This window comes from Larus michahellis, chromosome 2 (genome assembly GCF_964199755.1).
Source record: "Larus michahellis chromosome 2, bLarMic1.1, whole genome shotgun sequence".
NCBI classification, from domain to species: Eukaryota; Metazoa; Chordata; class Aves; order Charadriiformes; family Laridae; genus Larus; species Larus michahellis.
The window spans coordinates 39,147,396-39,173,924 of record NC_133897.1 but is presented as its reverse complement, the minus strand read 5'-3'; the positions used below and the strand labels follow the sequence as shown (position 1 = coordinate 39,173,924).

Genomic DNA, 26,529 nt, shown 5'->3' with positions numbered 1-26,529 from the left:
TACTCCAGTGTGTCTTGCAGGCAAGGCAATGCTGCAAGAAGATCTTTAAAGAGATGTTGGAAAAATCATGTTTTAATTCACAAAGGGTGAGGCGACATAGAGCATTTTGTGGTAAGACTTTCAAGTTCTTCCTCTGTTAGCTTTTGCCTAGGGAGACGGATATGGCAAAGCAAGTGCCCCTTCCCTGGAAACCATTCTCTGGCACGGCAAGCACCCACTAATGGGCTATTGAACCCTGCTATAGGAAAAATAAGGTGCTGGCAGAAAGACAGACTGAAGCAGACAAATAGGGAATGTAAAATTAAGATCAGGAATATACTTCAGAGTAACTGATGCTTATTGATCTGGTAAGGGACTATGCAACTTGCAGACTGTCTGAGCACTGCCAAACCTCAATCAAAAAGAAAGCAGGAACAAAGCCTAAGCAAGTGAGGCAATTTATACCTTTATTGAACATGGTCGGTGAAAAAAACCCAACCCACTGTATTCATTTCCATGCTGGGCAATGTGCTCTTTGCTGCAAACTGGGGCTTTCTGCGGTAAAGGCTGGTGTCACTCCAGGTCTGAAGAGGCCAGAGCAAAGCCTGGGCACATGCTTTCATTGCATTGGTAATTACTGGGGCATTTAGGAAGATGGCCCTGAACCAGCCCAGCCGAGGAAAGGCTGCCTTTGAAAGGGTAGCCAGGGCAAATTATATTAAAGGAGTGTACTCCTGCTGGAAATTACATTAGTGGCTACTTCCCTTCCTCTGCCCCCAACAAAATCTTGGCACTTAAATAGCATTGAGTTATAGCCCTGGCCTTTCGGTGTTTTTAATTCACTCTGACAGTTTCATGTGCATCTGATGGAGGGTCTGTTTTGGATGCACAATCTTCTCAAGTGAGAGAGAATAGGGTTGAAACAACCATGTTTTGCTGCAGCTTTTCCACCCACTAGTGAACGAGTAGCCCTCTCTGCCCGGGGTGCTGCTCAGCATTTCCTTTGGGAAAGGAGGGGGAAGGAGAACCATGGAGCTGAACCCATCAAAGCCTCATGCAGCAAAGCCAAGCGGTGCTGGGGGGCACTGTGGGGAGCTGGAGCCTCTCTGGACATCGTGCCCATGGTTGGGAAGGGGCCTCATGCCATACATAGAATCATAGAATCGTAGAATGGTTCGGGTTGGAAGGGACCTTAAAGGTCATCTAGTTCCAGCCCCTCTGCCATGGGCAGGGACACCTCCCACTAGACCAGGCTGCTCAGAGCCCCATCCAGCCTGGCCTTGAACACTTCCAGGGATGGGGCATCCACAATCTCCCTGGGCAACCTGTTCCAGTGCCTCACTACTTTCACAGTAAAAAATTTCTTCCTGATACCTCATCTAAATCTCCCCTCTTTCAGTTTAAAACCATTACCCCTCATCCTATTGCTACACTCCCTGATAAAGAGTCCCTCCCCACTTTTCCTTTAGGCCCCCTTTAGGTACTGGAAGGCTGCTATAAGGTCTCCCTGGAGCCTTCTCTTCTCCAGGCCGAACTCCAGCTCTCCCAGCCTGTCCTCACAGGAGAGGCGCTCCAGCCCTCTGATCATCTTCATGTCCCTCCTCTGGACCCCAACCAAGATGCATTGGAGCATCTCATGCCCTTCAGGAAAAGCTGTCTGCTGGGCTGTCCCCAGGGCCAAGGCTACTGGTGGCATCTCCTGCAGGACACAGGGAAGGACAAAGCGGTCCCCCAGCAGTTTTGCAGGGGTGGACGGGAGGCTGGTGTGCGACAACCCAGCCGCAGAAGCCTCGGCAGAGCAGGAATCCGAGGTAACGGCACGATAAATCATCCAGGAGGAAGAGGAGGTAACCTTAACCTCCTCATAGAGCAGTGCCTTCAGTATATTTAGAAACTTGGCAACTGATGACCCTCTCTCAGCCGGTCTAAAGTGTCACGGCTTAATAAGCGAACAAACTGACATCAGCGTTAAATTCAAGCCTGTGGCAAGATGTATGTGCTTGACCCTGGTGCCAGGCGTGGCAGGAAGCTTTCAGGATTCATCTTGGAGAGGAGACAGAGACCTGTCAGGGCCCTCAGCATCCCCCATGCAGGGGGAGAACAGTTCTTCATCTTCACCCTCCCTTGAAGAAGAGGCACCCGACAGCGTTTCTCACTGCACCACTACTGAGTGTGACTTAAGACATGGAAATGCAGGCATATAAGGCTTATTTTCCATTACACTTTTAACCAGCGCATCTCCAATTTGGGCAAGCAAGGAGGGAATAGTGTGGGGACCCTACACTGTTTCCCAGCCCCGTCGCACAGGCCCAGAAACTTTTTAGTGATTAATTTTGTTTGAAAGAGAAGAGCTCCACTGCCCCTTGCCCTTCTCATTTCCATTGGCCATGTTCCCCCATGAAAGTCACCATGCAGGAGCTGGGGGACTTTGCACTGAGGCAGTCACCCATTTGGGGCAGGACATCCGTTTGGTGCTTCCCATGCCTTCCTCTCAGACATTATTTGATGGACAAACATAGGGGAACCTGGCAACCCTGACACTTCATAGCAATATAATTTCTTTTACACATTTTCATTGGGCTCATCCTCTTAACTACCTGGCGCTACTGCCCTGAGGATGGGATGTGCCATGCAAGATGATACCGAGGTATTACTAAACTTAGATTTTGAGTTGTTACCAGATTTAAAGGGGAGGATGAATGATTAGAGGTAATAAACAGACACTAGGCAACTGAACTATCCCAAAGTGTCCTGTGGAAATGTGTATATTTTGGGCCAAAAACCACAAGGAAGCTGGTCATGAAGTACAATAAAAAGCCAGATTTAAGCTGTGATGCTCCAGTGCATTCAGATAAACCACCATAAACCATCTGGTGGCCGTAGTGGCAAGTTACAGTTTCACTGTCGTTTGACCAGAGATTAGTTTTCAAAGCCAGCAACAACCCGAGAGCAGCAGCGTGGGACCAGTGGGGTGAAGCTGGTAATCCCACTGGTCTTGGTGGGTGCAGCGAAGGGCAGAGAGGCTTGCCCTGCACCAGGACTTTTTGAGCAAGACAACATCTGGTGTGAAATGCTGCAGGATTACAGCTTCTAAATAAAGCCAGGGAGCTGTACCTGTTGCTGCCTGGGGTCAGCAGGCTCTGCTTTAAGCTGTCTGACACCGAGCTGCTATGCTCATCTACCTAAACATATTCAGTATTTGTTCTCTGCTTCACACTATCCCATTATTTGATGAGAAATAATGTCCTGTGGGTTTGCCAGGGAGTGACCACATGGCAGGGAGGATTGAATTGCTGTGACTGGCCCTTGGGGCAAACACGTTGACATAAGAGAGTTTGGACCGAGTATAGACAAGGGAGAACCGAGCCCTAAGGACATAGAAATAATGTGATTATTCTTCCTGCACCCAGCAGTTGAGTATCTGTTAGGTCATTTGTAAGGTGAAACCCATTCTCTCTTTAGCTGTATTGCCCCTGTATTTTGCAGCCCTGAGGATGGCGGGATTCCAGCTGCAGGGTAAAGAGAGGCAAAGCTTCCCTCCAAACCCAAAACCACCGTAAAGACCATTAGCAATGTCTCAGCAGTGGGGTTTCTGCAGTGCCACACAGCACATCTGCGGGCAATGCCGGGTGGGTCAGGTTCCTCTCCTTACCTTTAACACCCATGCTCAGGTTTCACGGCGGGGTCATCTGGTTTTGCTCAACGCATTCGTATGTGAAGATTGAAGACCTCTTAATTTCTATTGTATCAATGGCAGATGCATTGCATTGGGAATTTGGGAGTGGAAGGAATTCCGCTCCACACCCTCAGCACCTATGGATCAACTGAAGGTTGTTGCTGAGGCTGAGGGACACACGCTTGACAGCTCTGATTTACGAGGATGATCATATCTGTCTGACATTTACTTAGGGATATAAACCACAGCAGTTTTCCAGACCCTCTCTTGGTTTCATCAAACTTTGAAGCTCATGAGAAAAGTCCTTTAAGGCAGGACTCCATCAGCAGAGCGCGGATTATTTCTTTGCTTCTTTCTTTTTTAATAAAAAGGGTAATAACAAATAGTTATTTTTGAAAAGTTACATTTGTGAAGGCATAGCCTGCTTTTGTATGTTTTTAAGCATCTTTATCAATAGCTGAAAGCAGAGCTCCATTTGAGATTGTCTGTGGACAAAAAAAATATGAACACAGACGGATGAATCCTCTCCCTGTACTGATAACGGCTACAAACTCACAGGCTGTTCACATTGCCCAATGATACAGGCTTAAGAAAACGTACATTAATATTTAATTACTTTATCCAAAGCGTAAAAGCTTCAACAGAGGAGAGTCCTATTTCAGAAGGAGCATAGCCTGGATGTATGAACTCTCCACACAAGTAATGGGCCAAGATAAGAAAACAAAATGCCACATGAAGAAACTTTTGGGCTGGCTGACAAGAAGTATGCCCAAGTTCTTTGAAACGGTCCGAGGTTTTCCCCAGCTTCCACCCAGGGGCTGGTTCGAGCCCCTGGGGAGAGCAGCCTGCTCAAAGTGAGTGACGAAGCGTGAGGTGGGTGAAAGTAGCGGTGACTACTTATACACTGACAGTGTGCTGTACATTAAAGGTGAGAGAAAAGAATCCTTAAAAGACTGGGGAAAGGGAGGGGGGGAAAGCGGAATTTAATAAACCGGACTGAAGAAAATAAACTGTGAAATGTCCTAGCAGGATCCAACATGCGGCTGGGACATTCAGCATGTCCCTGACAAGGGGACGACTCCTTACAGACAAGCGCCTGCAAGAAGGTCCCTGCGCCTGGCACATCTGGTGAGGCGGGACTGGTGGTCCCTCAACACGAGGGCCGGGGGTGGCAGAACGAAGCTCCGCGTGGGAGACCGTGCCTCTTGCTCTCGACGAGGGTCTTCCGCCATGTTTTTGTCAAGAAAGCTCTCCCAGCTGCCACAGTGCCTGGAGGGGTGCAGCTTTCACAGAGACACCCGCAGCACCCCGCTCCATGCGCAGGGGCATCCTGCCGCTGCAGCACAGCTGCTTGTTTTGCTGGTTTTGGGGAAAGCCAGTTTGCAGCTCGATGGCATGGGACGTGGAGCGTCAGGCTCGGCGAATGTCGAAGACCTGAGACCACGGCTCAAATGTCGCTTTCGGGAGAAAGCCGGGCAGGCGGAGCAGCGGCTGCAGCCCACACGGCTTCCTCTCGCCTGCAGGAAGGAGGCTGGGTACCAGCTGCTAAGCAAGAAAGCAAGTGGAAAACTGTGACCTATAGGAAACTATGTGAGGCACGTCTGGTCTCTGAAGACTACAGATGAGCTGGCGATACGAACACTGCAAACAGATGCTAAATTGATTGGAAATTATTTTGGCGGAAAGCCATAGCTGGAGAAGGAGCCCTGGTAGGAAGACAAATTGATGCAAAACGCGTTTTGAAGTCTCAGATCTCTCTGGTTTTGAGAAAACAGTGACCTGTTCTCTCTTCGACATTGCTGCAGGGCTTTGCACAGGCCACACAGCAGCGCATCTTGCCAAAAGCAGCGAGGTACACACTCAGAAAACGGCTGAATGCTGCTGGCTGGCACCAGGACCCGCTAGGGGCCCTGACAGGGAAGCAGCATCTCAGGGACTCCTTGATTGACAGCTCCGGAAGGACATGAGTAACACCAATTTCAGCTCCTCCTGCTGCAGGTGAAAATCCAGCACTAATGACGATGCCTTGCTAAAGCGGTGGGTAAACAGCAAAACATCCTGGGGAAATTTTAACGGATCTTGCAAGCTGAAACACCAGCCAAGTAGTACAGGCTGGTAAAAGGAGAAGGTTGGGGGAATGTAAGAACACAATGAAACTTAGGAAAGCCTTTTTCCCTAATCCCCAAAGTCGGGCGTTGAGCCTGCACTGCCGTCACTGCAGCTTCTCTGGGAACCATCCCCTCACAGGGCAGGGAAGGGAAGCTGGAAGCTAAGGCTGATGTGGGTTTTTTTTTAATGATAACACACAAGAAGAAACAAATCTAAAATCTGTTAAGACACAGAAGAGGAGGAATAAATATCTGCTAATTTAGAAATACACTTTGGTCAATGTACTGAAATATTTGGAAAAAATACATGGTAACATCTTGGACTAAATTGTCCACGAGGACAGACAGACATGCAGCTTGGTTGCACTAATGTGTGGAAGTTTCTGGTGTACTGCAACATCTCCTGCACTTCCTTTTGTCAGTCCTAACACTCGTGCTTGACTCTTAGTCTACTAGTCCCACAATGACAAAGAAAACTTTTCTCCTCATGGCTCCAATTTGGGGAACAGTTTTGTGCAAACGCATTAAACTTCTGTTCGAAACCTGTGCTCCGTCCAGGCTGTAGCACTGAATTATGGCCCCATATTCTGCATTTCAACAGCTTCGTATTTCCCACAGGGCAGCAAAACTGCACGCCAGCCCCACACTGCCCTCAGCGTAGCAGGGTTCCCAGCTGGGCTAAGAGTAACCAACCCGGTAAAGGCTTCACTCTGCCTGGTTCCATTAGTCAAAGCTTCGGTGCTGTGACCTTGCGTTGCCTTTCCTGCTCAACTTCAGAAAACAGTCTTTTTCCATATAGGAGAATCCCAAGAAAAAATTATTTATAGATAATTTGGTCATTGTTGAATCTTTAATGTGTCCTCTTTGAGCTTCCCATTTTAACAGCAGCATCTGTGTGTTCCTATAAACCCCACACGTTCAGCACACCATTTTTTATTTTGAACCACGGATCTAGATTCCTTTAGGGACAGGGGTGGGGACAGGAATTTAGCGGCCGCTATCACAGCCCATGACCTTTACGAACAAACATCACAAACTCCGTCAAAGCTTTAGCTGGGCCTCTTTCTGCAATTCATCTGGGATCCCGTAATGGCAACAGATTTGCTTTTTTTAAACCAGTGGAGGTTACGGTGAGGAGACACTTGCCCAGGAGATCTCTTTTTGTGCACGGGGTTTCTATTAGCGTACGTCTGTGCAGTGCTGCTGCGCTGTGTTTGGCTATTCAGGAGAGCAGAGTATTTTATGGAGGTGACTCCAAGGACTCACGCTGGCAGACAGTCCCTCCGCACAGCCACAGACCTCCTCGTCACAGCCACCACATTCTGCTTCTCCTTTTAACGCCCATCTCTGTGTACATCCTCTTGGTTTCGGTGTGAAGAGCGGCAGGTGTCTGGTACAGCACACCACAGTGGAGATACCAACACCAGAAGCGCCCACGCTGCGTGGGACTGAGCTCTGCCCCAGCAGCAGCCCCATCCAACCGCCACATGTAACAGCATGGCTTCGGAGGAGCTGCCAGGCAATGGAGTGAACTGGGCTCACTGGTTCATTGCGGCACAGCTGACACTTCAGGAGAGCCACCAAAGGAGAAAAAAGAGAGATGTTACACCCACATTAAGTAAGGAACATTAGCCTTCATCTGCACCTCAAGATGACCACACAGATTTCAAAGACTTCAGAAACTCCGACAGAAGAGACTGAAGTCCAGGCAAAAGGGCATATAATATACCAAATTTTTAAAAATGAATTCTCACAGTGCCAGGCTGGCTTTTGTAACTACAGACTTCACACATTTAGACTGGCCAAGGACCCACAACCACATGCCAGACACAGCTTTTATTCTCGTAATCAAAACAGGCTCCATGTGTGTTAACATTCTTCTTACAAAGATACATACAGGTAGTTTCTATGAACCAGAAACATACTGTTTTCGACTGTTCACACAGTACCTAGAACAGATGCAGTCCTGAAGAGCACTTTAGGCCCCCTACTGTAATAAAAGAAACAAAATCCATGCGAGGAGAAAGTGAGATTTTAAAACATGCTTATTTAAAATAAGTTTATTATAATGAAATAATATAAAAGTCTGACAAAGGTCTTAACAATGCTCCAAAAAGAAAAGAGACAGATGCTGTATGATTTGAGAGATGATGCTGACCGGAAACTTCGAAGTATTTCAAGCCCGAGCTGCTTATGCCAGCACAATTTGTGCAATGCTTACACTGGAAGGGGTGATTCTGGGGGCACAAACAAGCCCTTAGAAAGAAGTAAATTTAAAGTGTGAGGCAATATACCTTCCCTTCATTTTACACATATGTATGTAATATATTTCAGCATGTATAAGTAAGGCTTGGAGTAAGCTCTACTTGACATTGACAAAATGTATGCCCAAAATTGTCTTGAAAAAAAGAAAGAGAATAAAAAAGGAAACCACAAAAGCAAGTTGCTTTGGTTTTCAGTTTAGTCACCATATTTTGGAATGCAATTTACTTGTTAAGTTTAGTTTCAAGTAGACATAAATCTCAAACTTTCAAGATGGCTTTAAATAAAGGAATTAGAGAGTAAGTTTTGGACCGCCTGAATGCTGCAATGCAAAATAAACAGTGTTAAGCAAAAATCAGGATATGACAACAATGAAATTTCATATATTAAAAAAAACCCCAACCAACCTTTAGCACATCTGGAGTATCTGGGGGGAGAAATAATATACCAAGAAAGGGATATTAAAAATGATCTTCAAAATGTGATCTTTGACTAAGTGCATGCTAGCGGAAGGGTAAGCATGTGTTTAAGCGAAGCACATACACACCTACGTCCTAACTTCAAAGCAAGTGCTTAAATCCTTGTGTGAACTGTGAGCAGGATCAGCTACTGCCTGGGCTTGCTCAGGGCCAGTAACTCTGCTATGATACCCCTTCTGCACAAGGGTGATTTCACATTGCTCGGAGCATGCAGTAGTTTGCAGCGTTTGTTCACCAAGGGGCTACAGAAGGTAGAAGGCATGAATTCAGTCATCCCTGCACCGCCCCCCGTTGGTTTTTTCTTTTTTTTTTTTTTTTTTTTTTTTAATCAGTACTATGCAGGCAAGAGAACAGAAATAAGTCAATTAAAAAAAATAAATCCGTGTGTTTTCACTCAAAAGAGGTAGAATTGCCAATTTTGAAGTGTCCTGATTTAAATTCCATCAGTGAAATTAAAAGTTCAAAGCGGCGTGGTTTTCCTGCAAAATATGTCAAACCAAGGACAAACTTCAGAGAAAAGCAGCAGCACATTCTCCATCTGACTGTATGTTTGGTTGCCTGCCAAACTAGTCAGGTCTGATTGTCCAAGTTTACATTTTTATCACTTACAAAACTTCCTGCTTTGTGCTCTTATAGAGAGATGCTTCAATTTGACTGCAACAGCTCTGGCAGCAAGGAAGCTGAGGATGGAAGGAAAGGAAGGGGTGGTGACCAGGTGAGGGAAGCTGGGATGTTAGCCACATAGGAACACGCTAATGAGCTTTTCTGGTGTCTAAAAGGCATTTTAGGGTTCCCTAAAGCTTTTCACAAAAGCTGAATTGATAATGAAAAGAAAGGGTTAGGAGGCCCAGCATATGGACATACGTAACACTGTTTTCTATAATGGTCCACATCCCTTTGCCAAAGTACGCTGCAAATAACTGGAGCACGTTTTGGGCATACTTTTTACATGTCCAGCCAACCGAGTGACACTTTTCAAACTATGAAACATTTTTAAAGCAAACAGCTGTAACCTAAGTCCTGATGATGCTTTACAAAAAGCTTGCAAGTGAAGGTATATGGCCCTTAACTTTAAGTGCATCTGTTAAAGGGGGAGACCCACATTACAAGAGTGTCCAGATGGGATGTTTCAATGACTCCTTAAGTTTATGCTAAAGCACTTGAGTATCCAGTTCATATTATACAATTTTTGTGTCACAAAACTTCAATATGCAACTGAGTGTGATGTCTTAAAATAGCAGAGGGGGCTCCAGAACATAGTTTGTTTTAAAAAAACCCAACAAAATAAATAAAATAAATAAAAGCCTCCCATTGCTAAGCAGAACTCGACTGAAATTATTTGAGAGCTCTGCTCTAATGCCAACAGCACTATATTACAAAGGTGAGTTTATGATCTCTATTCAAATATGCTGACAGCCATTATTCAGTACTAGATAGCACTTCTATCAGATTGCTTTGGGATTTACCATGTCTCAGCAAGGATGTGCACTGGATAGACGCCGTCAGTGTCATATGCTGTTTCAGAGCTCTACGCTCAGCTATACTAATTTCACAAAAAGCAGCCTTGTTCCCCTAGAGCAAGGCTGTGATTACTCTTATTTTGCCATGGCTAAGTAAAATCCCTGAGAATATGCAACTGTTAGACATTGAAGGAAATGGCCGAAAGCATTTCTCAAGAAAAGGGACGCAAAACTTTAGACTAGTGCGGTTTAAGAAACCAAACCAGTTCAAGTAAAGTATACAGAGCAAGGGTGCTGTTATCTAAGAGTCATATGGACCTCTATCAGCATCCAGGTCAGTTGTTCATAAATGTCAGCCATTAAAAAAAACCCAGAACAACACTAACCAATCAACGAACCAAACAAATCAAACAGAAAGCACCAACCTTCTCTCCAATTCTAAATTTGAAGGCCAAAAGTTAATTGCTTGTTCTCTACAATTATTAAAATCAAAAGCAATCCTCTCTGCTTGCCAAACTGACATCCCAAGAAAAGAAAGAAGTGAATCGTCTAGCAGCGTATTTGTTTCCACTTGGTCATCTAGTCTACCGCATCCTTGGAGGCGTAACTTGGCAGTTTGTCTCTGCAACATGCTGCATGGGTTTCTTTCTCAGTGGTGGTTTGACTGGAGAGGCAGCTTTTGTTAGTCTTAGAAGTGCTCAACACCCTGCAACAGCAGTGCATGGTGAAGTACAAGTTTTCAAGGCAAGGAGACCTTGCTCAACTCCTTTACAAGTCCCCTATTCAACAACAAGCACACAGGGGTCTCCTAAGAACATTCTCAGAAAGACCAACTTTACAGAGAAGAGCAAGACAAGAAAGCCTGCTCTGAGGCAGGATGCCATGCTGATCAGAGGATATGCAACGTGGACCGCTCTCTATTTGGTAGAAGAAAGAACAATGGTAGAAGTTAGTAATTGCTGAAGCTAATGGCCCAATGAAGCTGTTAAGTTCTCTGCTTACAAAATAAAGCCTCCTTACTTTTTGCGTCAAACGTTGGGTCTGATGCACTACTAACAAACCACTGTTTCTCCTGCTAGTTAAAAAAACAAACCAAACCAAACCAAACAAACAGAAAAGTCAAAAATAAATCTAAGACTAAGTGCTGAATACACTTTCCTGCTACTGTAAAAGCTTAGAGCAAAAAGGGAAGCCAATTTTCTTCATAATCTTCACAGGTAATTTCTAGAGAAGAGGGATCTCTTCCTGCTCTTTCCATACCCCCAGCTGATATTTTGTGGAAACGTGGTCTCCATTACCTTTCCAGAGCACACAGCTAGGAACTGTTCAGTGGAGTTTCCCACATAATAGCCAAAAACCTCAAGGAAACCACGCAGGGTGGAGTTGGTTGTCCTGCTGCAGGGGTGGTTTCTTTCCATTCGTGCTTAGAAGAAGCAGACAGCCAAATCCCAAGGGCTCTCTGCTTCATTTTTAGCGCTGCAAGTAGTGAAATAATTGAATGGAGCTTCGGTCAAAAGTTTTGACTTTGTACTCCAACATAAATATATAGTGCTTAAATTAAGAAAACCCCAAAACCTAAAACTCCCACATCCTTCTGATTCCATTTGGTGTATGTAGGAGCTACAGGTAGGCACAGGTCAGAGAAGGTGACAGGAACAAGAAAGACACGCTGTTTAAATGCCTAATTACAGTTCTGGTAGCTTGCTTTATACACCAGGTGTGACGTTTGGTCTTCTCTTCAAGTATCATATGCTTTTCTTAAAGCTCGCAATGCTAGGCTCTTTAGAATCAAGTATTCTGTGTGCAGAGAGGTGACAATGCAGGGCAGCAGACCTGCAGTACATTCATTTCACTGACAATGTGGCTTTTAGCCTAGCAAAAGACAGTACTTCTCCCGTGAGTATAATGACACTGAAATTTCTCCTGTATTTATGATGGTTTACTAATTTTAAGTATCTCATTAGCACAGTCTTCTCTCTTCCTGCACGAGTTAAACTCAACTCTTTGCACAAAGCCATCTGAAGCCCCAGGTCACCACTGAGAGACCCACTTACGCCTTCAATGGGCAGCCAATAATTCACAGACAGCCTTCTAGTCAAAAACACAACTGGGAATTTTGTCCTTAACCATATAGCTAGCTAAAAGGACTGCTTTGTTATTTTTAATAGCAGCAGTGCCAAGGAGCACACTTTTATCTGTATCAGCAAAATGGGAAAAAGGGGAAAATCTTACTTTCTTGATTTCCAGTTGCTTCTACATCATTTCAGACTTTCAAGTTTGTAATTGGCCCAATGTGTATTGGCTCCACGACAAATTCTAGCTTCTCCTACGCTTTACTCATTTCATATCCACTTTCATGAAGTCTCTGCCCATAATGGCAGCCTAGGAAGGACTTCAATAAAATCTGCTTTTTAAACTGCTAGCTGTATTCAATTGAAAAGCAAATATTATGTTTTTGTGTGGATTTGATTTAAGAAAACCCTAAACCCAAAATAGAAAAACCCACCAAGACCTTACTAAACCAGGATGATGGACATGATCTTCAGTTACCATCGTGTGTGTGTGCGATTCGATTGCTCGTGTAAAGCACTGTTGCAATCAGCTGGGCTCTGCCAGTCTGCGCCAGCAAACTTCTTGTGGCCCGCCGGCAGGAACTGACAGGGAGAACGTGGCACATACTCAGAGCTGGTCAGGGAACACGACCCCCAGTTTCAAAGGCTAGCTCCTGGGGATGCTCAGACCACCAACCCACGTGTGCTTCGTGGTGAAGGTCTCTGTAATATTTGGGGAGGTGCTGCATTAAAAAGCTTCAACCCAAATTAAGGGAAAAATACACCGCGTACCTTATAAGGTGGCATTTAACCGACCTTCTCTTGCGCTACCGAAGTAACAATATCTGTCACTACCTCTGGCCTCCTACACCGTCGCAGGGGGTGGGCACAGGGCATGGGAGAGCTAGAGGCAGCTTGTCCGTCTTCACATCCTGACCGCTCTGCTGCACGCACAGCTCTCTCCTAAGGTACGGGAGCAAAGGCCAAATTCTGCTCTGTTATTTTTATGAGGTGAAGAGAAGAGGGAGTGCATGGGTAGGAGAGAAACAGTCAAAAACATTCATCACGGACATCGTTATGACCCAAAGAGAAACAGTACCTCTGCATTTAAACACAAAACAAGTGTTAACGAAAAAAATAAAAGTCATACATACCCTTCCCCAAAAACACTCACAACACCCTTCCCACCTGAAAAGCTACAACGAACAGAAATGATGTCCAAAAAAACCCAAAACAAAAGAAATCTTTGTTAACAGACACAGTCCCTGAAGTTTTAAGACACGGTCTTGCTGTAGTCATACCACCTCATCTGACTCCAAACCATGTACTTCATAGAGAGTGTCCAAGATATTTAGCTGCTTTTCCATGGCTGGTAAGTAAATGTTGAGGTCCCTCTGCATTCCTTTGTAAAATGTTTCTTCCTGAGGATCACACTCCTCTACAGACAGAGCTGCCACAAAGTCTTCGTATGTTGGAGCTGCCCTTAAAGCTAACTGGGAGAGGAACCAAAGCTTTTAGATTTGCAAAACAGAACAGGAAAAAAAATGTAACTAAAGCCACAAAAAACTTCTAAGACATCCCTCTTTGCACTTAAGATTGCATAGCTTTAATGTATTTATGTGTACAGGCATATGCCTAAGATTTTTTACTGACAAGGAGGCATATACATATACACACACATATTTATTATCATCTCTCTGTAGATCCCCAGTTTAACACATCTTCAGAGAGGTCTGATGTTTAGGAAGTGACTCAAATACAAACCCTAAATAAAGCAGAGTTTGTTAGGGGGGCTCCCAAGCCAGTGTCACCCCATTTCAACAGTGAAGTCCCATTCCCAAAACAGTCTTTAGAAAGCTTTCCCCAACATTTCTGCTTCTCCCAGTCAAAGGCTCTGTCATGACTGCCTGGATGAGGCTCTTTTTAATTTTATAATTTCAGTGATAATTTCCAGTGACAGACACGAGGGGGAGCTGCCAGACTGGACAAAAATAGACCATTTCCTCTAGCCAATATATTCTGCTTCAACTCCCTGACACGTTCTGCACTAACTCTTCTTGAATGCTCATATCCAAAGACAGATCAATCCTCAAAAAAGCAACCTAAACCCCTCGTTCTTCATTTAATAGTCCTGTGAGACTGCTGAAAAACACATAATGGAAAAAAATGTGCCTGCAAGCATGATCTGTCTGGTTTGGCTCCAGAAAACAGGTTCCACCCTGAAAGCCCAATACTGAACGCAGTGATACCCACAGTCCTCACCCAGAAAATACGGTCTGACAAGGGAATCTATTCGTTTTAATGCTTATAATTTTTAAATGGTATTTAATTACACATAACATAAGATCACATTAACAACGCCCCCAGCTCTGTCAGCTACCAAGATAATTACTTACCGCAAAGACCCCACGGACAACCCAACCATGGTGCTGCCGTAACGTCTTTCCATAAGCATTGTCTTAAAGGAAGGGGGAAAAAAAAAAAAAAAGTCATTCAAGAGATAAATGTATGGCAATTTTAAGTTTGCATCACAAAGAGGACTTAGAGCTTAGAAACGACCATTTAAGGATATATTCTTGCCACTGGATGGAACTAATGGCTGTTTCTGAGCACCAAAGTTACGACTGAAAGGAGATGACAGATTTGGGATTTATGCATCGGGGTCTCAGCTCTGCTGTCAAATCTCCTTCAACTCATCTATGGCAAGTAAGTATTCTAACAGACAGGAAGGCAAATGTAATTTTTATTTGACTAGCTATGCTTCAAGATTAACACTTCTACTATCTAGTTCTCAGTTCAGTGCAAGTCTGAGAAAATAATATATGGGGTGAAACAATCCTGCAACTTGATGATTAGCTGGCCTCAATCGAGATCATTAGCTCAGGCATTAACCCAGAACTCTCTCTTTACATCTGAGGGTCAAGTCTCGAGGGCCATTGGAAGAGAAAGCACCGGGCCCGTATTAAAATAATCCTTAGGATTTCTATTGTGAGCGCCCCTGAGTGTAGCCTCTGAGGAAGGCCCTTGCTATGTTCCTAGAAGGCTCCACCTTCATATACAAAGTCAAACATTTTTGAGCCATATTTTCCCAGTCTTAGCTTCTCACTGTCGTCATTTCATATCCCTTCAGTTGAATTTTTAAGTATTTGACATCGTATTATACTTTCCCCGAGCTGTTCACTTTGAAGAAAGAGAACCTCTACATTTTACTCCTTTAGGAAATTTTCTTGAAAGACTGAAGACAGTTATTATTGGAAGAGTGTAAAAAGTTAGTGAAAAACAGCTACAAGTTTTGCTGTACTCCTCATCTATCAGTTTAATGACTGGGGAATGTGGCTTTTCAGGAGTGAGAATCTATGAGAAAAGCACACAGTAATAAGAGCAACAAAACAAGGAGAAAAAGACTATTGTGCAGCAAACAGGACTGACAAGACTATTCTCTGCCTTATCAGCAAATACAGGGGAATTAAAAACACCAAAAGTTGAAAAGTTTGCTTAGATTTAAATCCCGACTAAAGACAAATCCCGTTAAAAAGCTGTTTGTTCCTCAGAAAATCATAAGAACTAGTGGATATTCCACTTTTTATTTTCATTAGCTTGACATTTGAGGTTGTAGAAAGAGAACATACACCCCAACTTTACTTGAATTCAAATAGCACAGTAACTCCTAAATACGAAACTGTAACAGTTAACCAAAGCTGCACTGTTGACACAGATATGGAAGAGCTTTTCAGGGGGAGAAAGGGAAGGAAGAAGTGAGAAAAAGTCAGCAGCATGGCTGTGCTGCAGACACAGAGCAATTCAAGAAGCAGTTCAGTGCTGAAGCCTTCAGACTCAGAAGGTCAAATAAGTGCCTTGACTTTCTGTGGTTTTAACATCCACATCTGGCAGCAGTGTATTTACAGTCCCACTTCCAAGAGCTGCTTACATACTTTGCTGTAGTAGTTCTTTTTACTAATCTTATAGGACGACTGCTTAGCTGTTTAAAAGAAGCTAAAAAAAAAAACCCAAACTTTTAAAAACCCCTGTTTTAAAGCTGTTTTAAAGGATTATCATCATAACATTAGACTGCATTCATACAGAGGGTCTTACTCAGGAATAACCAAGTCAAGTCTAAGAGGGGTTTGTATTTTGTTTTATACTTGCTGTGGGCACTAGCCTGACTTGGTAAGCATCAGAAATTGTGAACTTGGAAAAAATTCCTTCTTTTCTGTTACAAACTCCCTTCTAACTGATACAGGCAATTCACAGCCATACTGGCAAAGACGTGATTTCAAAGAGTGATGGCCAATCTCACAAGGAATAAAAAAAATAAATAAAATAACACAACAGCAACTATAAATTTGGAAGCACTCTTGCTGCAAACCAGTAGAGAAAACGGAATGAGACAAAGCACTTTTTTCCCTAAGATACGATTATCTCCACTGCCAAAAGTACGCCAATTAAAGGAATCTTTCCTACTATTAAATCAACATTGACCAGTTATCTAGTAATCTGCCCGAATTGGCCATTTTAAAAAACTGCAGTTTTCAAAAAAGTTATGTCTTGGAGATTACTTGCATCATTAGTCACTGAAGAAAAGAAAACACAGATTCTAAACGAGGAGGAAACTAGCCAAGTATGTAAATTCAGAAGCACACAAAGAATAAAGCAACTGGCACTTACTCAGAGCTGTTTGGATATTCTTTTCCCCATTCTTCACTTCCGTCAAAAACCCTTTCAAGAACTTCAAGCCTCTGTCAGGATGAACCCACAAAGTAAAAAGAAACCAAGTTTATAACAAAGTAACCCAAAGGATAACAAAGCCCCCAAAGTTGCAATACAACTCAGAAGTGCAATAAAACTCAGAATTAAGATGGCATTTTCAATGTGAATAAAAAAATGCAGCCACCTCATCCACCCTTTCTCCTAGCCCAAGGAGAAACACCTTGCTAAAACATTTCTGCTGCAGCCTGAAATCACCTGCCTAATGTTCTGGCCCAGCAGGAGCAGTCACTCACTGTTAACTTCACTTTTATGGTAAAAAAGGTCGCCTGTGATTGCTTTTTCAGGCCTTTTGGCAAAGTTGTGGTGATATAACCACAGATAATACATTAATCTTGATCCTAGCCAGTTTGGATTGACGGAGCCTGGGGAAAGTAACCAGTTTGCTCCGTGTACATAAGCTTGCACTGGTGAAAGGCCCCTCATTCCACTTTAGCGGTTCATAGTGTAAGTAGATACAAGGCTGTTACCTTTTCAGCCACAGGAGAGCCTCTGTAGCAGAGTTTCTAACTTGTGCTACGCCGGCATTCACTTCGTGGAGCACAATCTTCTGAAGGGTATCAAACTCTTCTTTGTTGGTTATAAATTTCTGGTTTATTTTCTGGAAGGAAAACAAGAGGCAAAGTTTTAGGCTTTTATGACCAGTGGCCTGTTCTATAAATACCACCTATTTACCAGGACTCTTCCCTGCAAAGGGATATCACAGATCCTCAACCACATCACACGCTCCCACGGCATGGCTGTCCTGCCACACTGGGCACACCTTCCCAGGGCACAACCCCAGACACATCTGGCTAGCCAGCTGGCTAAGGCAACCAAAAAAAGAGCATCTTGGTCAAAGACTTGCATGAAACCTACCATTTCTGTCTGACAAAATGTTTTAGGTTCACATGACATCCTCTACACTGGTGGAAAGGCGTTAACTCAACCTGCTCTCTGAAAAAAGTCCCATTTGCCCCAAGCTTCAAGTAGAAGCAAGATTACCTTCTGACAACTGCTAAGCTGCACATTCTCAATTACACTTAGCAGTTGTTGGTATACTTAAGCTTTTATTTTATGCCAAAGTTTGTTATACACAACTCCTTACAAAAATAGGAGGGGAAAATACACAAGGCAGTTAAACAGAGTCATCTTCCGCATTAAAGGAGCAGCTGCCTATCACTTGACAATAAATATTAATTTTTTTTTTAAATAGCACTCTTCCCTCTTGCTATTTTCAGTCTTTCAGTGGCTACCTTCAGCAAGATAAGTGCATATCTGCCTTACTTTGCACCAAACAAGTCTGAATGCATGCAATCTTCCTTATCTCTTCCGCAAGAGATATATTTTGCTTTGCTTTTTTTTTTTCTTGAAAGAAGAGCAATGAAAAGCTCACTATGAATACATCTTGTCTCACAAGTAGCACTTCAAGCCTTTTCAGACTCTGAGATAGAAGGACTGTCAGAACGAGAACTGAAGCTGCAGGGTCTGCCCCAACCTGCTGCGAAGCTCCTTCTTTACGCACTAATTTGCTCCTACTTTTTTGAGGTAAGGTGTTTTTTTCCCCCCCGGTTTGTTTTACAGTCTAAAGTCAATATTGCTACCGTCACATCATGACTTACAACCTATTCAGCTCAGAATCAAAGTCATGTTTATGAGGTGTAACAGATGTTTTACTTGGCAGTCACTCAGGTATTTTATAAGTTTGTGCATAACAGTTGGATTTATTGGATTTATGTACTGTAAGAACAGAATTACAGACATTTCAGCATTCCAATCTGACAGATGGTAACATTATCAAATATTAAGTAGCCTTACAGTATTGACCCCTACAACAAAGACTCTTGAGCTTTAGCACCTAAAATAGGTATTTTGGTTAAAAAAACAAACCAAAACTATTAGAAATGAGCTGTTACCTTGATGTTACCCACAAAATCCATTTTAACAGGAGCAAAAACAGTTGGTCCCAGCTTGTCTAGAAAAAAAAAAAAAAGGCAGCCATATTTTAAAATTGTGTCTTTTTCCAGTCCTCACGTCTTAGTAACGATTAATTTCATTTACTCTCTTAGCGATCCTTCTACATGGCAGGAGTATACCAAATGAATGACATAAACCAAAGTCTGTCTTTGGTGTAGAACCAATCTACCCCAGTACAAGTGTAAAAATACACCGACCTACAATTTGGAAGTCTTCAAAAGGGCACGTGCTTACAGGGTCCTCACATCTACTGTTAGATTCAGGGGCCAAGCAAGTGGGGGGGGGTTTGCACTGTCTGGAGATAGAAGTCTTTGGAAAAATCAAAGAGCAGCAATAGCTAGTACAGCAGAATGGTGTACCGTCAGCAGTACTAGACATGCAAGGCATTTCACGCCGTTCTTTTGAAGGCAAGAAATTGCTGCTCCAGATATACCCATAGATTTCCAGACAGCTTATACATGGCTCCCACCTAAATGAGAGTGGATCCTCTAAAAAGCAAGAGAGTAAGAAACATCTGGTACCAGTCAAACTGATTCTGCTGACAGCAACTATTTCTACTATATCAATTTAGTGAAGAAACAAATTCTCCAAACTGACTGCTCCACCTTTTCTCACAGCTGGCAGCTGTCAAAAGCAGTCAGATGCGTGCCCAGCATGAAAAGAAAGAGCTCCTTACCCAGAACGGGCACAATTGCATAACATGACTCCAAAAACTCTTCTGTTGGTATGCCCTCCTCCTCCCGAAGTTCAATATCACTGAACCTGGTGTCCAGGACAAGCAGAAAAGATTGTTACCTTAACAACTCCTTCTGTGCAACTTCTAAAGGCAAAGTGACGTTTCACGCCCACTTCACTTGCATAGAGGTAAAATTTACAGACATGATCCACCATGATGGCTTTTGTTCCACTAGGTTAAAGTAAACAGCTGCAGAAAATACACTTTTGCTGGCATGCAAGCAAGGCCTGTAATTATAACCAAGGAAAAAACCTCCCACTCCACTCTGTACAGACAATTCTACAAAGGGTATCTTCCTCATATACTGTGCTGTACGCAGTCTTGTTAAATAATCTCAGCAAATACAGCTTTACAGACAGAAACGACTTAAAAATGAGTCAATTAAGGGCTTAGAGTTTCAATAATCCTTGTAGTTTACATCTGCAACATGTACTACCTATTGCTCATGACACTGAAGAAGGTAGGAGAATCGTTTTCATTTCTGTCTTCCTCACACAGGGTCAATCCACTTAAAGAATTCATTTCCGACTGCAGCAACTTGTGGGCACCAAAGCTTTCTACAGCTTGCAGCTTGTTCTCTCCATCTTCTTCAATGCCTTACATTCATAGGAAACAGAAGAAAAACAAAAATAGAAAAAGAAAACAGCCACACACCCATACTGTTATTCCTTTTCCTTAAGACATGTTCTATTTGAAGGAAGGCACTTGGATATCTGTATCATGAAAGTTTAAAAGCTTTCCCTGCTGGCACCATGACCTTCACCACAGTTCCCCTGCTGCCGGGTGCTCAGACTGCCTTTCACCCAGTCCCCTCCCCATTTCTTTTAGCCATACAGACCAAGCACCAGGCTCCAGTGCAGGTGAGCCCACGCATCCTCAGCGAGGACAGTCTTAGTAGAGGAGAGCACTGAAGAAGCGATTGGGTGCAGCAGGGAGTTAGACTCATTTCCTTGAAAGAAAGATTACTTCTGAGATGACTGTAACTTCCCCAGGACTGATAAAGTGGCACAGTGCGTTTTCAAAAGCAAAATAACAACAGTGACTCGTTTGCTCCTTCTGATAAGTAAGTAAACTGGCCGCTAAACTGGCTATTGCTATGATATCAAAGGCTGCTATGTTCTCCCCGATTTTTATGGATGTCTTTAAAGTTTCCCAGAGGAACCACTTGCCTCTTCACTACTGTGGTCTATTTTATTTCTTCTTTGGTGTCAAGTGCATCTGTTTCATATAAACAGAGCATTACATGAGCACCTCCAAAGGAAGCCAAAGTCTTAGACGCCCAAAGAAAGGTCCCATCCCATGCATGGCAAGACCTTCTGACCCCATGGACAACTGCAGAGAACAAGTCAAGAAGCAAAAATTGTATATTTGCAGCATCTGCAGTGTACAAGCCATGGCAACAGCACATCTTGCTGCCACACTGTCAAACTAGCATCCAAGATTTCCCAGGGAACCTTTCTCCCAGGAAGAGAATACTTTCAAATGCCAGTGAGGATTTATAGACCTGAAGCAGAACTGAGCTTCTGGCTGAAGGGATCAAGCTGCAAGGAACTCACTTCCTCCAGGTGAAGCCTGAAAACAAACTTGCAGCTTTCCCTATTACTTGCAGAAGAACCGAATAAGCTGGGTGAAAAAAGAACCACTCACACCCAGTAACAGCAACGAGACTTCAGCCATTCTCCTCAGGGCAGAAAAAAATGGCCTCAGCCACCATTGACTGTGCCTCATTCACAAGCAGAGTGACTCTGCTAAGGAAGTAGAGTTTAAGGGATGTCGCTGATCTGTCCTTCACCAAGACACATGGGCTGGTGAGTAGAGAAACAGTGACTCCAAGTCCACAGTGAATCCACAGGAGTACCACGCATAAAGCCTGGAGTCCTCTGAAACTTCAAACTCAAACACTGTAAGCCCTAAATGACAAACACCAATTTCTTATGGGACTTGAAATGCTTGAGCGTTTTTAAAGACTGACTGGTCTTAATAAAGGGGAGAGGGAAGGAAGAGTGTCTGCCCAGGGTAGAGCTCCTGGGCTCACAGGGAGCACCCAAATACAGCCATCGGCAAGACGGAGTCCCAGGCTGGCTGGCTGAGTCCATCCCATACGGATAGCACTGCACATCCTACTCCACCCTGTACTGCCAGCACAACTCTGCAACTCAGATGTGCGTACCCAAGAGGGGGTAGGCTGTACTCTTTTTTGCACAGGAACAACCTCAGTAGCTAAACGATACCAACAACCTGACTTGAGTTAGTTTGGCTTTAGCACTGTATCCTTGAGGTGTGATGCTAAATGGTGACACATGCGTGTTATTTCTGCAGGGACTTACCACACTACACAACACCAGTTACAGACATGGGAAAAACTGCAAAGAGAACCCATGTAGGAGCGAAATAACCATGTTCATTAACTAGGGCTTAAAAACTTCAGCCGATTCACTGACTGCATATGTATGTTTTGGAATAATAGCCAGGCAGAGAAGGTTACTGTTCAAGAATGATACAGTCCATTCAAGAGGATGAGCAGAAATCATACGTTACTTGTATAGACTTATCCAAATTAAGTTCATCAGCCCTTAACAAGATAGCTATGTTGGATGGAATTTTATACTGAATTAGTTCAACAGTGTTTTACTGAAGTCATGCACAAATTTATGTTTCATGGTATTGCTAAAGTAATGGAAGAAATAAGGTGCTTTCTAGTATACTCTTAGTTGCAGGAAAAGGGTTAATTTTCCATAAAGATTTGTCAGAGCAATCAAGAGTGACTACAAGGTCAAGCCCTCCACAAGACACGCACACAAAGCTTTAATGCCCCCCTTCTGACAGTGCAGCCCTACATACTAGCAGAGGTGCCGGCATTCCCAGCGGAGGGCCTCTGGGAATAATGTGTCTGTCCACAGCTCAAGCAGTGCCCAAGCTCTGCCAGGCTCTATTGTTACGCACGTCAATCAGCATCTAGAGGAGCCCCCACTCATCCCCAAAAGAATTTTTAATTTTCTTCCCCATTCAGACCCAAGTTCGCTATCAACAAGGGCAGGAGCTATGCTGAGAAGACTTGCAAAGGGCAGATATCAGACTAAAATACACTGATATTCCCGCTCATGGGAGCAAGGTATCAGCACTTTCACAGGCAGCCTACACTTCCCTCCATTTACACTTAAAGAGTAAAAATTCTGTATAAAAGACAGTGTGTATATTTACCTGCCAAATCCTCTGCTATGTGATCTTCAACAGAAACATCCCTGCTCCCCTCATTTGTTCCCAGGTTTAAGCATTCCAGACTTTTAATAAGGGTTTGCTCTTGATGGTTAATTTCTGCTTTTACAGAGCCATTTTCACAGGGGTTCAATTCCATCTGCCTGAAGAAAGGGAAAGAATACTGGTTAGTGTATAAAACATTGCTTGGTAAGCTTCTTCCTGTGAAAACACACAAATAACAGCAAAAGAAAAATAATTGACCGAAATTATAGGCTGTCACAGGCTGCTCTGAGCAAAAGAACTTGTCTAAAATAATAAAAGGAATAAGGCAGCTCTTTGCAGCAAGTAGGATTAATGATTCAACCTCAGTTTGCAGAGTTTAAATATATTTACAATGACCTTTATTAAAAAGAGACATAATCAAAAAAATACAATTGATTACAAAAAAGGAAATCACAGGCAGATATTGTAGCTAAAAGAATACCCTCTCATTAGTACTTTAAAATATATACCCGTGCCACCTACCCCATAAATCATAGCCTGCTCTACATCAACGATCTTATGAGCTCATGGAGTGGAACCCAAAATGTGGGAAAGAGCACTGAAGTGGGTGAGAGCTGGCTGGTGACTGACCGGTAAGTCACCAAGTGGAAGGCTGAGAAAAATAAAAGGGAAAGGGCTGATAAAGAAGAAACATGAAGTGGGGTGAGCCAGCTCCCTTTCGTTGCGTGTAATTCCAAATACACAGCTGAGAGCAATACAATTCTGCCTGCATCCAGTACTAGTAATAGCAGAGTGAAAATACGGGAAGAACAGACACTACCAAAAACAGATTAGAATGAGACTGACAGTAAAAGACTTCTGTTATACCTTTCCGTTGAGGTGTGACTGGACAAGACAGAGTGCTTTATCTGTAAGATAAATGGGGAGAGGGAATATTCTTTAAAGCAAGAAGACTGTATCATGCTTCTCAAACTTCACATTTTATTAAACCCAGGCTGGAGTCAGCAAAAAAGCTGAAAAGCTAAGCATACGTTCACTTAATTCTCTGACCTGGAGACAGTATACAGACAAACACAAAAAACGTGCTGCGTTATTGCACCATTAAAATATTGGCGGGGGGTAGGGGGGGAAGAAAACCAAGAGACTTCTTTCAGAAGCTAGCAAGTGCCAAGTGAGACACCATATGGTATGTGGAAAAGAAGAAACAAAGCAGTGAGTTTCCTTTGCAATAATGTTTTCTTTACTTAAGAAAACTGATGCAAAAAAAAAAAACAAAACAGAAGAAACGTGAGGCCAGACACCATGAATGGTATGGTGAAGTAATCTCACTTCCCAGATGGCAGTGAAGCATCTACATCCCTACATACACCTTAATCTGCTGTTTGCTAGAGAAGCTCCAGTTTTGCATACGTAGTTGTGGATCCAGGATTCAAGAAAGTGCCCTTGTCATTAAAAAGATAAGCTCATCAGCTCCTGTTGGCATACTACCACAGATCCGATGCTGCAGTAGCTTAGAAGAGTAGTAATTGCTGTGAGCTCCCACAATGGACCAACTTGCCATACAGCCAGGGTATTTTGAAACACCACTGTCTGCAGCTGGATCAGGCCCTGAAAGTTAATGCTTAGTAACTTTCACCTACCATTAAAAGCTAAGAAATTGGTTACTGCTTATTAAAAAATGGCCCTACCTCACTTGCAAACCACAAGAAATAGCAGGGTACGCCCAGTGGAGGACTACTAGCTATAATATGGGTAGAAAATGCATTCCCTGCTTCTACAAATGCTACTTTACAAAAGGGCGCCTTACCATCCATGCCAAGACTGAGAGGAAAGGATACGGGCCATTACCTTGTTTGTTCTGAGAACTGCTAAATGTGGGGATCCAGGTGGGGTCTGATGCAACAACTCAGAAGTGAAGGCAGTATTTGCAATCTGCATACATTCTTCAAGAGTCTTCAGGAAGGTGTCACAGGTTGATTTTAACAGAGCTCCCATATCAATCCCACTCTGTGGGAAGAAATCAACTGGAAGACATGGACTCAACCACAGAAGATCAACTTGGAGCTACAACTCCTGTCTACAAATCCCACAGCTGCTACAGTCATAATTTCTGTTTAACGTGAATTAAAGTGCAATGTGTCAGCTGCTCCGAGAACTGGCATCGCATATTACTGGGGCTATGCCCCCTCACAGCATTACCACTCATCAGCCTCTCACTACAAGCTCAGTATGCTTGTGTTTTAAAAGCAACACCCCTTAGTTGCTTATCTCTGGTGTTAAATGTGTATTAAATACTAAGCCTTGATGTATGGCATTCCGGAAGACACCACTGACAGGAGAAATGAAAAGTAAACAAATTAAATAGATATAGAATGATCTGCAGATAATAATTTCAAAAATCCCATGAAAAAAAATTACTGCAATTGAAAAACAGGCAGAATGAAGTATCACATTGCCACAATACTCTTCATTTCTGCAAAGTGCAGTTATTGATGCTGAAACGCTTTTAGCAATAAATCTTTTCAGTTAAATTGTGGTAAGATCAGCGAAAGCAATTTTTCACCCAGAACCAGGAACTATGGGTTGGATAAACATCCCATTATTTGTTTGTTGTCAAAACCTGTGAGCTGCAAGTTCTAACAGTGTCTTTTAGTCATTTATATACTACATAATTCTTCTGCACTGTCTGTTAATCCACCATAAACAGTTTATCAGGTATCTTTACGAAGATGGTTTGGACAAATGATTAACCTTCAGGTGTTCTGCCTGCCTGTGCTGCACTTGACGACCCAGCTCTCCCATGGGAGGCATCCTGGAACACCACACCAGCTTCTCTAGCAAGTGATGTGCATCCCTTGTTTCTCTCTCAAAGCAAGGGGTAGATCACTGTCATTAGGAGACCCCTCTTAAATCAGGCTCCTTTGGTCAGGAAGATTTGCAAGGTTTGAAACTTTAACTTAAATGAGGCTAACCAGGCAGTTTTTTATAGCAATTTGGGGGTTTTTTTGTGGTCTGCGTTGTCTCTTGACCCTTTAAGGGTTTTGGTTGAGAACAGAAGGGAGCAGGATATTAATGATTCAGAGGCAGACAAATGCGCGCTTCTTGCAAGTTATCTTTTTATAAAAAAATCTTTTGCTTTTTTGATCCACTATATACACACGATCACCTCCAGGGATGTTATTATCTAGATCACAGATATCATATCTCATCTCATGACTTGCTACCCCAACACAGGGAGAGTTATTTGCAACAATACAATATTACTCCATTTAAGTAAGAACTGTTGCGTGGGTACATTATTTCCATTATTTCCCGTAAGTTCTCTGCAGAAAGAGGATGCATTATCAAGTAACTGTGAGTGAATACTACACTGGCTAACCATAAGAGTTCACAATGCTCAAGGCTTTACAGACATGGTCCACACCAAAAAACAGCGCTGTACCTCTGGTTCTGATACACCAGAAATGCTGGCTTCCTTCGTTTTATGCACTTGTTGAACAAGGAGGTTACAGTACAGTCTAAGTTCAGACATTTTAGTCTTCAAGGCTTCTGTGTTTTCAGTGAACTCTAAAAGTGAAACAAAAGAAGAGTTAAACTTACTGTATCCGCCTTGCAGTATACGATTTTGGAAAGCTGCTGAAATAGTATTATCCAATTCAATCAATACTTCCTTATTTCAAAACATTTTCTATCAACTCAAAAAGATGAGCTGGGCTGGCCATAAATTACGCTCCTGACAGGTAAAATACTGTTTCATTATTTGCCATCATAGACAGGAACAGCACATTCCTAGAGAGAATAATGCAGAGAAAAAGCAAGTATACAACACTTGACCTTAACGGGCCTTTTAAATAGGG

At 43.2% G+C, this 26,529-nt stretch overlaps 1 protein-coding gene across 4 annotated transcripts in view; it reads right to left on the bottom strand.

Annotated features, from left to right (window-relative positions):
• Positions 1–8,799: 8,799 nt before the first annotated feature.
• Positions 8,800–26,529, bottom strand: part of PLEKHA8 (pleckstrin homology domain containing A8) — a 31,160-nt gene continuing 13,430 nt past the window's right edge. For all 4 annotated transcript variants that reach the window (XM_074574941.1, XM_074574942.1, XM_074574940.1 and 1 more), the window contains exons 4-14: positions 26,115–26,239; positions 24,521–24,679; positions 23,540–23,580; positions 22,673–22,830; positions 19,908–20,067; positions 19,412–19,497; positions 18,675–18,733; positions 17,250–17,380; positions 16,681–16,751; positions 14,412–14,473; positions 8,800–13,508 (exon numbers count right to left, since the gene is read on the bottom strand). In XM_074574941.1, the coding sequence (XP_074431042.1) occupies positions 13,311–13,508; positions 14,412–14,473; positions 16,681–16,751; positions 17,250–17,380; positions 18,675–18,733; positions 19,412–19,497; positions 19,908–20,067; positions 22,673–22,830; positions 23,540–23,580; positions 24,521–24,679; positions 26,115–26,239 (1,250 nt within the window). In that variant the 3' untranslated portion in view covers positions 8,800–13,310. The remainder of the gene's footprint in view (positions 13,509–14,411; positions 14,474–16,680; positions 16,752–17,249; positions 17,381–18,674; positions 18,734–19,411; positions 19,498–19,907; positions 20,068–22,672; positions 22,831–23,539; positions 23,581–24,520; positions 24,680–26,114; positions 26,240–26,529) is intronic.